General features: G+C 46.4%; 1 protein-coding gene across 1 annotated transcript in view; it reads left to right on the top strand.

The window, feature by feature from the left end:
- The window catches only part of LOC126481954 (protein nervous wreck), a 724,156-nt gene that overhangs the window by 633,284 nt on the left and 78,219 nt on the right, over positions 1–12,653 (top strand). Inside the window, exon 15 of the mRNA XM_050105913.1 lies at positions 10,115–10,341. Within this exon, the coding sequence (XP_049961870.1) occupies positions 10,115–10,341 (227 nt within the window). The remainder of the gene's footprint in view (positions 1–10,114; positions 10,342–12,653) is intronic.

Below are 12,653 nucleotides of genomic sequence, written 5' to 3'. Positions count from 1 at the left end.
CAGTCGTGCGAAATACTTTTGAACACGTTTTCTGAAAACTTCCTTCAGCAGCTAGCTCGGCAGCCCACATGCAATGGAAATATCTTAGACCTTGAAGCTACAAATAGCTAGACCTTATCGAAAGTGTCAGTACAGAAACGCGGATAAGCGAACATGATGTCACTATAACAACTATTATTACGAAAGTTAATAAATCAGTCAAGAACGCTAGGAGAGTGTTTCTACTAAATAGAGAAGATAAGCAGTTGTTTGCATTTCACTTAGACATTGAATTGATATCATTTAGTTCCAGTAAGAAGGATGTAGAGGAATTCTGGGCAATGTTTAAGCTGAAAATCCTAATCTGGAGAGTTACATGACTAGCAAGTGAATAAAGGATGGAAAAAATCCTGCATGGCTTAGTAACGAAATTCGGAAGATGCTGTGGAAGCAGATGTTGTTGCATTCTCGAGTCAAAAGAGAACGCACAAATGACGACAGGCGATGATCAGTAGAGGTTCGTGCGCCTGTGAAAATATCTATTCACGTACCACACAGCAACTAGCACCTTCACACCTTAACAATAGATCTGGCAGAGGACCAGAGAAAGTTCTGGTCGTATGTAAAATCGCTAAGCGGGTCTGATTCTTCCATTCAGTCCCTTGTTGACCAGTCTTGTGCGGCAGTTGAAGATAGCAAAACGAAAGCCATAGTAATCAATTTCAGTCGTTCACATGGGGGAATCGTACAAACATATCGGCATTTGACCATCGGAGGGACTCCAGTATGGACGACAGATTAACAAGCGTCCATGGCGTAGAGAAACAACTCAATGATTTGAAAGCAAATAAATCAGCAAGTCAGGATGGAATCCCAATTCGGTTTTATAAAGAGTACTCTACGGCATTGGCCCCTTATCTAGCCTGCACTTATCGTGAATCTCTCGCCCAGCACGAAGTCCCAAGTGACTGAAAATGTGCATAGGTGACGCCAGTATATAAGAAGGGTAAAAGAACGGACCCCCCCCAAGTTATAAACCAATATCCCTAACTTCGGTTTACTGCAGAATCCTTGAACGTGTTCCCAGTTCGAATATACTGAACTTTCTTGAGATTGAAAAGCTTACAACCACGAATCAGCAAGGTTTTAGAAAAAATCGCTCGTGTGAAACTCAGCTTGCCCTTTTCTCACATAATGTACTGCGAACTGTGGATGAAGGACAACAAGCAGATTCCATATTTCTAGATTTCCGGGAAGTTTTTGACACGGTGCCTAATTGCAGGCTGTTAACGAAGGCACGAGCATAAGGGACAAGTTCACAGACATGTGGAAGGTTCGAAGACATCTTAAGTAACATAACCCAGTACGTCATCGTCGACTTCGAGTGTTCATCAGAGACAATGGTATCGCCAGGAGTGTCCCAGGGAAGAGTGGCAGGATAGCTGTTGTTCTCTGTATACATAAATGATTTGGAGGATAGGGTGGGGGAGCAATATGCGGTTGTTTGATGATGATGCTGTGGATTACGTTAAGGTGTCGAAGTTGAGTGACTGTGGGAAAATACAAAACGACTTAGACAAAATTTCTAGTTGGTGTGATGAATGGCAGCCAGCTCTGAATGTGAAAGAATGTAAGTCAATTCGGATGAGTAGGAAGAGTAAACCTGTAGTGTTCGGATACAGTGTTACTAGCGTCTAGTTTGACACAGTTAAGTCGTTTTAACTGAACGTAACGTTGCAAACCGATATAAAATGGAATGAGCGTGTGAGACCTGCCGGCGCCTTATGGCCGAGCGGTTGTAGGCGCTTGAGTCTGGAACCACGCTGCCGCTACGGTCGCAGGTTCGAATCCTGCCTCGGGCATGGATATGTGTGATGTCCTTAGGTTGGTTAGGTTTAAGTAGTTCTAAGTCTAGGGGACTGATGACCTCAGATGTTAAGTCCCATAGTGCTTAGAGATATTCTTGTGTGGGAGCTAAGGCAGGGAAGGTGAATGGTCGACTTTGGTTTATTGGGAGAATTTTGGGAAACAGTGGTTCGCCTGTAAAGGAGACAGCATATAAGACGCTGGTGCGACATGTTCTTGTGTATTGCTTGAGGCCGGACTGGAGGAAGGCATCAAAGCACTTCAAAAGCGGGCTGCTGTATTTGTTACCGATAGATTCGAACAACACTTAAGTGTTACGGAGATACTTCGGGAACTCAAATTCGAATCACTGGAGGAAAGGAGACGTTCTTTTCGAGAAACACTGTTGAGAAAATTTAGAGAACCGACATTTGAAGCTGATTGCCAAACGATTCTACTGCCGCCAACATACATTGCGCGTTAAGGGCCACGAAGAAAAGATATGAGAATTTAGGGCTCATTGGAGGCACATAGCCGGATGTTTTTCCGTCGCTCTATTTGCGAGTATAACAGGAAATGACTAGTAGAGGTACAGTGTACCCTACACCACGCACCGTACGGTTGCTTGCGGAGTATCTATGCAGATGTAGATGTAGATCCAACAGCTAGTGCGTCGTTTTAGATTCACCATCGCAACAAACTCACTGGGCGAGCTCAGCACGCTCACGGGTCAGTAATTTTGTGGGAAGGTGTGGGCTTCCCCTGGCTTACTGAGCATCAGGACCTTTGCCGTCTTCCAAAAGGCAGGGAAGCATTGGTGTCGTAGGATGGCATTCGTGATGTTAAATATTCTGTGTCTTTATCCGTGGACTTCATGAGGAGACGGTTCTGAATGCCGTCGAGACTGGGAGGATTTCTAACTGAGGACTACTTAATAGCCCACGTGGTTTCCATGTCTCCTAGCCTGGGCGAAATCACCTCCCGGCACCATTTCCATGTGTATCAGACAAGCATGCGTATCTGAGTGACAGTATATTGTGAAGATACAGACACTGTATAAACACAGATATTGTAACCACAAGTGATGCACCTGTGCCTGAACGGGACAAAATGGCATTATACTATTTGTCTCACTGCACGGGAATCTCGAATTGTGCGAGCAAAATGACTGTGACCACGTGTCATATGAAAGTTTCTGAGGCCCATCTTTATACAGAATGAATGAGCGACTTCAGCTGTTCAATATAAAACGTCAAATCAAAAACACCCGTTCTATATCTCAAATTTTATTTTACTTATGTGACCAATTTCGGCGTTTCACTACGCCATCTTCAGGCCCCCTGACCGATGTTTTGTAAGAATCCAATCTCATGTGCAATCGGAATAGGGGCCAGCATTCAGTACTAACGTCTGTGCGAAAAGGAACTCGTTAAACCTCGGCTACACGATAAATCAGTCTAATCTAAAAGCCATAAATTCAACTAAATGCCTAGGTATTACAATTACGAGCAACTTAAATTGGATGGAACACACAGAAAATGTTGTGTGGAGGCTAACCAAAAACTGCGTTTTATTGGCAGGACACTTAGAAAATGTAACAGACCTACTAAGGAGACTGCTTAAACTACGCTTGTCCGTTCTCTTTTAGATTACTGCGGCGCGGTGTGGGATCCTTACCAGATAGAACTGACGGAGTACATCGAAAAAGTTCAAAGAAGGTCAGCATGTTTTGTATTACCGCGAAATATGGGATAGAGTATTTACTAAGATGGTATCTGTTCTTTCTGACATGTCCGAAAGAACAGATACCATCGGTGACCAAGCAGCTCGTTAGAATGAAATTACAATGAAATGAACACCCTTAGCTGCTTACAGGGGTTGACATACGTCAACGGGGACAGATGAAAATGTGTGCCCCGACCGGGACTCGAACCCGGGATCTCCTGCTTACATGGCAGATGCTGTGTCCACCTGAGCCACCGAGGACACAGAGGATAGCGTGACTGCAGGGATTTATCTCTGGCACGCCTCCCGCGAAACGCCTGTAAGCAGCTAAGGGTGTTCATTTCATTGTAATGGGAGAGAGTGTCACAGAAATGATACACGATTTGGGCTGGACATCATTAGCGGAAAGGAGTCTTTCGTTGCAACGGAATCTTCTCACGAAATTCCTATCACCAACTTTCTCCTCCGAATGCGAAAATATTTTGTTGACGCCGACCTTCATAGGGAGGAACGATCACCACGATAAAATAAGGGAAATCAGAGTTCGTACGGAAAGATATAGGTGTTCATTCTTTCCGCGTGCTATACGAGATTGGAATAGTAGAGAATTGTGAAGGTGGTTCGATGAACCCTCTGCCAGGCACTTAAATGTGATTTGCAGAGTATCCATGTAGATGTAGATGTACTTTTAGAACAACGCGATCCATTCGTTCATCAATTGCAGACTGTTAGACTAACATGTACATGAGATTGGCTTCTTCCGACACGTCGGTCTGGAGGCCTGAGGTGGGGTAATGAAATGCCAAAACTGATGGCATAAGTAAAAGAAATTTGAAATATTGACGTTTTATATGGAATTTTTGATCAGTCCTGGAAGCGTGCTCGGGTAACCGTATTGATTAAGGCGATCACTCGCATTAAGCGGGAGATTCGGGTTCGAGTCCCGGACCGGCACAAATATTCATATTTCACAAACAGCTGACTTCAATGCATAATCACAGAATGCGAATCTATTTCGTAACGCTTACTAGAACTGTAATCGTCCGTGACAGTGTCATTGTACTGAGAAGATTCAGACACTATATAAACAGACACACTATAACAATCAGTGATGAATATAAAACGACACTTGGCGTCTCCAGGAAATGCCGACGAACATTTCGTCTCAAATAAAAGCTATTACCTGTGACGTGGTTTATCACCCCTAGACGTTTGACTTAAAATGTAAGTTTACATCTCCATTGTAAAGTAAACTGCAGCAATCACAGCCACAGTATTTCCATCTAGGCTAGTTTTACCGATTCTACTGACTTTCGGAAAAGCTGCAGAAGAACGGGTAGTCGTTATACCTCTTTCTTCATTCTTCTGATAATCTATGCCTCCAATCCAATGTGGATGGAAAGGCTTTGTCCCGTGATTGATGCACATTCTTACCACAGCAATTATCACCTTTCTCATTACTTTTCTGATGCAAGGAGAATTCGTAAGTTGAATAGGCCACTGCGGTGTATTGAATGCTACTATTCTATTATAGTTGTAAATAATAGATTTGAGCTATCAGTCGTCCTTTTTAAACTTTATTGGCAGATCTAGATTTCATCTAGAGACTAGCCATTGTCAATGCACTATCATTTTTGATCATTACATGCATTGATCAAAAATGATAGTGCATTGAGAATGGCTAGTTTCTAGCTGCAATCTAGATTTGCCAATAAAATTTAAAAATGACGACTGATAGCTGAAATCTATTATTTACAAGTCAATACAACAGTCGCTGCGTGCAATGGCCTTCTAAACGGAGGGTAACCTGATTCTTTTATGCATTCATCACAAAGAAATTTGGTAAACTATCAAACGCGATGGCAGGAGAGTTGTTTGTATCTTCGAGTATTATAGCGCATGGGATGCAGTCTAATAAAAAATGCTCCTTACTGCGGCCTCGACTTACATTTGGCGGAACCATCAGACAGGTGGACCTTTCTCCCTTACTTTTGTTACGGTTTTACACTGAGGTGACTAAAGTGAATGGATATCTCCTAATATCGTGTCGGACCTCATCTAGCACGACATAGCGCAGCGCTTCGACGTGGGATGGAATCAACAAGTCGTTGGGAGTCCCCTGCAGAAATATTGAGCCGCGCTGCTTCTGTAGCCGTCCATAACAGCGAAAGTGTTGCCGTGCAGGATTTTGTGCACAAACTGACCTCTCAAATTTATCCCATAAATCCTCTAAGCGACTGATGTCGGGCGATCTGCGTAGCCATCTCATTCGCTCGAACTGTTCAGAATGTTCTTCAGATCAGTCGTGAACAACTGTGGCCCGGTGACATGGTGCAGCGTCGCCGATAAAAACGCCGTCGTAGTTTGGGAACATGAAGTCCATGAATGGTTGTAAATGGTCTCCAAGTAGCGGAACATAATCATTTCCAGCCCACATCATTATGCAGCCACCACCAGCTTGAACAGGCCTTATTGACAAATTTTGTCTATGGCTTCGTGGGGTCTGCGCCCCATTCTAACCCTACCATCAGCTCTTACTGACTGAAATCGGGACTCATCTGACTAGGCCATGGTTTAGGGTCCAACCGATATGGTCACGAGCGCAGGAGACGCGCTGCAGACGATGTGCTGTCAGCAAAGACACTCGGGTCGGTCTTCTGCTGCCATAGCCCATTAAGACCAAATTTCACCACACTGTCCTAACGGATACGTTAGTCTTACGACCCTCATTGATTTTTGCAGTTATTTCACGCAGTGATGCTTGTCTGTTATCAATGACAAGCCGCTGCTCTCGGTCGTTAAGTGAAGACCGTCGACTACTGCGTTGTCCACGGTAAGACGTAATGCCTGTTGATATTCTCGGCCTATTCCTGACAGTGTGGATCACGGAATACTGAGCTCCCTAGCAATATTCGAAATGGAATGTCCCTTGCGTCTAGCTCAAGCTATCATTCCGTGCTAAGAGTCTGTTAAAAACCGTCCTGCGGGCTTAATAATGTTGGAAAGCTTTTCGTGTGAATCACCGGAGTACAAATGACGGCTCCACCCAATGCATTACCCTTTTATACGTTGTGTATGCAATGCTACCGCCATCTGTATGTGCACATATCTCTGTCCTATTGCTTTAGTCACTTGGTAGCACTAATGTCAAGAGTATGGGGTGCATGATTTCCATGCGACACAGATTCGCCGTCCACTTCCAACAATGCCCACCATGTGTCGTGATCAGTCATCGTGATTCATAGTCTCACACACCTGACCAGTCGTAGTGCACTTCTTGACGAGCCAACATGAGCTTGGAGCCGGCCGCGATGGTCTGGCGGTTCTAGGCGCTCAGTCTGGAGCCGCGCGACTGCTACGGTCGCAGGTTCGAATCCTGCCTCGGGCATGGATGTGTGTGATGTCCTTAGGTTAGTTAGGATTAAGTAGTTCTAAGTTCTAGGGGACTGATGACCATAGATGTTAAGTCCCATACCGTTCAGAGCCATTTGAACCATTTGAACCATGAGCTTGGACAAAAGGAGCAGGGCGCTATTGGTGAAGCTCTATTATTAAAACAACAGTAATGCTGTAGCTTCCTTGGAGAATATCTCCGGCTGAAAGGATTACGGTACGATCCTTTTCCTCCACCTACTGTGAGGAGCATGATGTAGTTCAATCAGCTGGAGAACTGGGCGTCGCTCCGCGAAGAGGCCGACGACCAGTTGCACCACAGGCGGTTGATGAAATCGCTGTTGCTATGGCAGACAATGCTGCGCGAAATTCCCGATCGTCAGGCAGCGCACGTGCTGCGTCACATCCCGTGGTTCACTGTACTGAAGGTGCTTCGAACTATTCTCAAATGTATCTGTACTAGATCCATATCGTACAGCGGCTTGCACCACAGGACGCACAACGACGTGTTGACTTCACTCTCGACTTTCTCGCAAGGATTGAAGGTGATGAAGGCTGGCCCTGGACCATCCTATGGACAGACGAAGTTAATTTTTCTATGACATACAGAAATGCCGAGTGTGGGGATCTTCACCTCCAGTCACTCTGCATGAAGTTCCTCTGTATGATGTACGTGTCACCCTACGATGTGGCTTCACGGCTACGTTCATCATCGGCCCACTCATTTTTGAACAGGTTGGCGCTCAAGGGCCGAAACATCCAGTGTGACTGGCCAACGTTACTGCGACATGCTTCGACAGCATATCATATTAGCCCTGCAGGATAGTGACGCATTCAGCTGAACAGTTTTCATGTAAGACGTTGCCACACGGCACATGGCTCGTAAAGTTCACCTGCTTCTCCGAAACACATTTGGGAACAATCAAATTATCAGCCGATCGTTTCCAAATTCTAGTCCAGCACGACCACCTTATCTCACTCCCTGTGATTTCTGGATGTGGGGCTACCTGAAGGACAGGGTTTACCAGGGGAATGTTCACACAATTGCTGATCTGAAGGGCAGCATATCAGGTAGCCAGCACGCATACGGACATGCTTCGATCCGCTGTGCAAGATGCAATCCCGCGTTTTCATACACTTCTGGACACTGATGGATGGCATATTCTACATTTACTTCTACATTTATACTCCGCAAGCCACCCAACGGTGTGTGGCGGAGGGCACTTTACGTGCCACTGTCATTACCTATCTTTCCTGTTCCAGTCGCGTACAGTTCGCGGGAAGAACGACTGCCGGAAAGCCTCCGTGCGAGCTCGAATCTCTCTAATTTTACATTCGTGATCTCCTCTGGGGGTAGAAGTAGGGGGAAACAATATATTCGATACCTCATCCAGAAACGCACCCTCTCGAAACCTGGCGAGCAAGCTACACCGCGATGCAGAGCGCCTCTCTTGCAGAGCCTGCCACTAGAGTTTGCTAAACATCTCCGTAACGCTATCACGGTTACCAAATAACCCTGTGACGACACGCGCCGCTGCTCTTTCGATCTTCTCTATCTCCTCTGTCAACCCGACCTGGCACGGATCCCACACTGATGAGCAATACTCAAGTATAGGTCGAACGAGTGTTTTGTAAGCCACTTCCATTGTTGATGTACTACATTTTCTAAGGACTCTCCCAATGAATCTCAACCTGGCACCCGCCTTACCAACAATTAATTTTAAATGATTTTTCCACTTCAAATCGTTTCGTACGCATACTCCCAGATGTTTTACAGAAGTAACTGCTACCAGTGTTTGTTCCGCTATCATATAATCATACAATAAAGGATCCTTCTTTCTAGGTATTCGCAATAAATTACATTTGTCTATGTTAAGGGTCGGTTGCCACTCCCTGCACCAAGTGCCTATCCGGTGCAGATCTTCCTGCATTTCGCTGCAATTTTCTAATGCTGCAACTTCTCTTTATACTATAGCACCATCCGCGAAAAGCCGCATGGAATTTTCGACACTATCTGCTAGGGCATTTATATATATTGTGAAAAGGAATGGTCCCATAACACTCCCCTGTGGCACGCCAGAGGTTACTTTAAAGTCTGTAGACGTCTCTCCATTGATAACAACGTGCTGTGTTCTGTTTGCTAAAAACTCTTCAATCCAGCCACACAGCTGGTGTGATATTCCATAGGCTCTTACTTTGTTTATCAGGCGACAGTGCGGAACTGTATAGAACGCCTTCCGGAAGTCAAGCAAAATGGCATCTACCTGGGAGCCTGTATCTAATATTTTCTGGGTCTCATGAACAAATAAAGCGAGCTGGGTCTCACACGATCGCTGTTTCCGGAATCCATGTTAATTCCTACAGAGTAGATTCTGGGTTTCCAGAAATGACATGATACGCGAGCAAAAAACATGTTCTAAAATTCTACAACAGATCTATAGGCCTACAGTTTTGCGCATCTGCTCGACGACCCTTCTTGAGAACTGGGACTACCTGTGCTCTTTTCCAATCATTTGGAACCTTCCATTCCTCTAGAGATTTGCGGTACACGGCTGTTAGGAGGGGGGCAAGTTATTTCGCGTACTCTGTGTAGAATCGAATTGGTATCCCGTCAAGTCCAGTGGACTTTCCTCTGTTGAGTGATTTCAGTTGCTTTTCTATTCCTTGGATACTTATTGCGATGTCAGCCATTTTTTCGTTCGTGCGAGGATTTAGAGAAGGAGATGCAGTGCGGTCTTCCTCTGTGAAACAGTTTTGGAAAAAGGTGTTTAGTATTTCAGCTTTACGCGTGTCCTCCTCTGTTTCATCATCCCAGAGTGTCTGGATATTGAGCCCCTTTTGTAGCAATAATGGTACCGGTATGTAATGGTATGATGTACCGTAGCAGCACATTAAAAGTGTTTCAAATGAACTGAATCTGCATTATTTCTCTTCCCAATGTCCTTGATATTAACACTACCAAGTATAGCCATCGAACGGTAATTTGTTTCCATGTTATGGCGTGTTAAATAGGGAAAGTTTAATTAAAACCATTCGGTATTACCCCAGTTGCTGTTGCCAATGGCTTGCACTGCTGTAGAGCTGCACTCCACATACTCGCTTCTGGCCACGCGCCTGCGCTCTCTCGTGCCCTGTTGGGTGCCGGTAGACTTTAGAGGCCTCGCTTTGACAGCCATGGTGGAGGCGGAGCGGCAGCGGCTGGAGCAGCTGACGGCGGGCTGGGACGACCCCACCAACGTGGACTGGGGGCCGCCCGACGACAGCGAGCCGCCCCCGTCCGCGGGGGCGGACTCTGCCGGCACGGAGCACGACGCGGAGGCCATGAGCGCACAGGACGCCGAGCCACGCATCTTCCCGCCGGGACAGACCTTCAAATGCATCGCACTCTACAACTACACGGTACGTATTTCTTGTGTGTTACATTCACATATACGACAATCAGATTTGAGACAGTTTAATATCTACAACTCCACTAGGGTCCCAGATAAATGGACAGAATTAAATAATATAGCAGACAATTACAAGCTGAGTTCAATAGAGGGAGATCATGGAGACACAGACAGAGAGGACGGAGATCTTCAACTAATCATAGCAGTACTGAGGAACTCGATGATCATATTACTGATAATGATACAGACACAGAGCTGGATAATTTAACTGATTCACACCTGTAACATTTTGTTGTAGAACTTTGTGTAAATTTACGTAAAAAACTGTAATTATATGTGGCAATGTGTAGTAGTATTGAATGCTAAATACACTCCTGGAAATGGAAAAAAGAACACATTGACACCGGTGTGTCAGACCCACCATACTTGCTCCGGACACTGCGAGAGGGCTGTACAAGCAATGATCACACGCACGGCACAGCGGACACACCAGGAAGCGCGGTGTTGGCCGTCGAATGGCGCTAGCTGCGCAGCATTTGTGCACCGCCGCCGTCAGTGTCTGCCAGTTTGCCGTGGCATACGGAGCTCCATCGCAGTCTTTAACACTGGTAGCATGCCGCGACAGCGTGGACGTGAACCGTATGTGCAGTTGACGGACTTTGAGCGAGGGCGTATAGTGGGCATGCGGGAGGCCGGGTGGACGTACCGCCGAATTGCTCAACACGTGGGGCGTGAGGTCTCCACAGTACATCGATGTTGTCGCCAGTGGTCGGCGGAAGGTGCACGTGCCCGTCGACCTGGGACCGGACCGCAGCGACGCACGGATGCACGCCAAGACCGTAGGATCCTACGCAGTGCCGTAGGGGACCGCACCGCCACTTCCCAGCAAATTAGGGACACTGTTGCTCCTGGGGTATCGGCGAGGACCATTCGCAACCGTCTCCATGAAGCTGGGCTACGGTCCCGCACACCGTTAGGCCGTCTTCCGCTCACGCCCCAACATCGCGCAGCCCGCCTCCAGTGGTGTCGCGACAGGCGTGAATGGAGGGACGAATGGAGACGTGTCGTCTTCAGCGATGAGAGTCGCTTCTGCCTTGGTGCCAATGATGGTCGTATGCGTGTTTGGCGCCGTGCAGGTGAGCGCCACAATCAGGACTGCATACGACCGAGGCACACAGGGCCAACACCCGGCATCATGGTATGGGGAGCGATCTCCTACACTGGCCGTACACCACTGGTGATCGTCGAGGGGACACTGAATAGTGCACGGTACATCCAAACCGTCATCGAACCCATCGTTCTACCATACCTAGACCGGCAAGGGAACTTGCTGTTCCAACAGGACAATGCACGTCCGCATGTATCCCGTGCCACCCAACGTGCTCTAGAAGGTGTAAGTCAACTACCCTGGCCAGCAAGATCTCCGGATCTGTCCCCCATTGAGCATGTTTGGGACTGGATGAAGCGTCGTCTCACGCGGTCTGCACGTCCAGCACGAACGCTGGTCCAACTGAGGCGCCAGGTGGAAATGGCATGGCAAGCCGTTCCACAGGACTACATCCAGCATCTCTACGATCGTCTCCATGGGAGAATAGCAGCCTGGATTGCTGCGAAAGGTGGATATACACTGTACTAGTGCCGACATTGTGCATGCTCTGTTGCCTGTGTCTATGTGCCTGTGGTTCTGTCAGTGTGACCATGTGATGTATCTGACCCCAGGAATGTGTCAATAAAGTTTCCCCTTCCTGGGACAATGAATTCACGGTGTTCTTATTTCAATTCCCAGGAGTGTATGAATGGCATTAGAGTATGTTTAGATATAGAATAGGGTCGAATATTGCTGGTGAGAGGGCCATTGCTCGATGATATCATTCCGAGCCCTGCCCCTCACACCAGCATCACAACACACACATGCACAAAAAAAAGAAGATGTACTAACCACTAGATGTTGGACATGGACACACAATACGAGAACTAGTATTTAGTACGAAGCCAAGAGTGGTAAGGCTCGAGGAATGTTCCGAGGTTTTCTTCTCATGGCCTTGTTGGTGTAGGGATACTTAGTAAATATCACTTTGTTTTTTGTATTTATGAGTTGGTATACTTCAAATTATGATAATTAAAGATTATTTTGTATTATTAATATTTAAAATTATAAGTATGTTTGTTTGTATTTTCTTTTTCTTTGCTAATTATTAAATGGTGCTCAGTTGTTGACTAAAACTGCCTGACACTGCACTTGGTCCGCCCACACGGGGCGGGACACGGGCAACGGGACATCAGTAACTCAAGTTCGTATATGTATTAGATCAGTATGTGGAG

Source organism: Schistocerca serialis, chromosome 5 (genome assembly GCF_023864345.2).
Source record: "Schistocerca serialis cubense isolate TAMUIC-IGC-003099 chromosome 5, iqSchSeri2.2, whole genome shotgun sequence".
Lineage (NCBI taxonomy): Eukaryota > Metazoa > Arthropoda > Insecta > Orthoptera > Acrididae > Schistocerca > Schistocerca serialis.
Note: the sequence above shows the minus strand (reverse complement) of the source record. Positions and strands in the feature narration are given on the sequence as shown.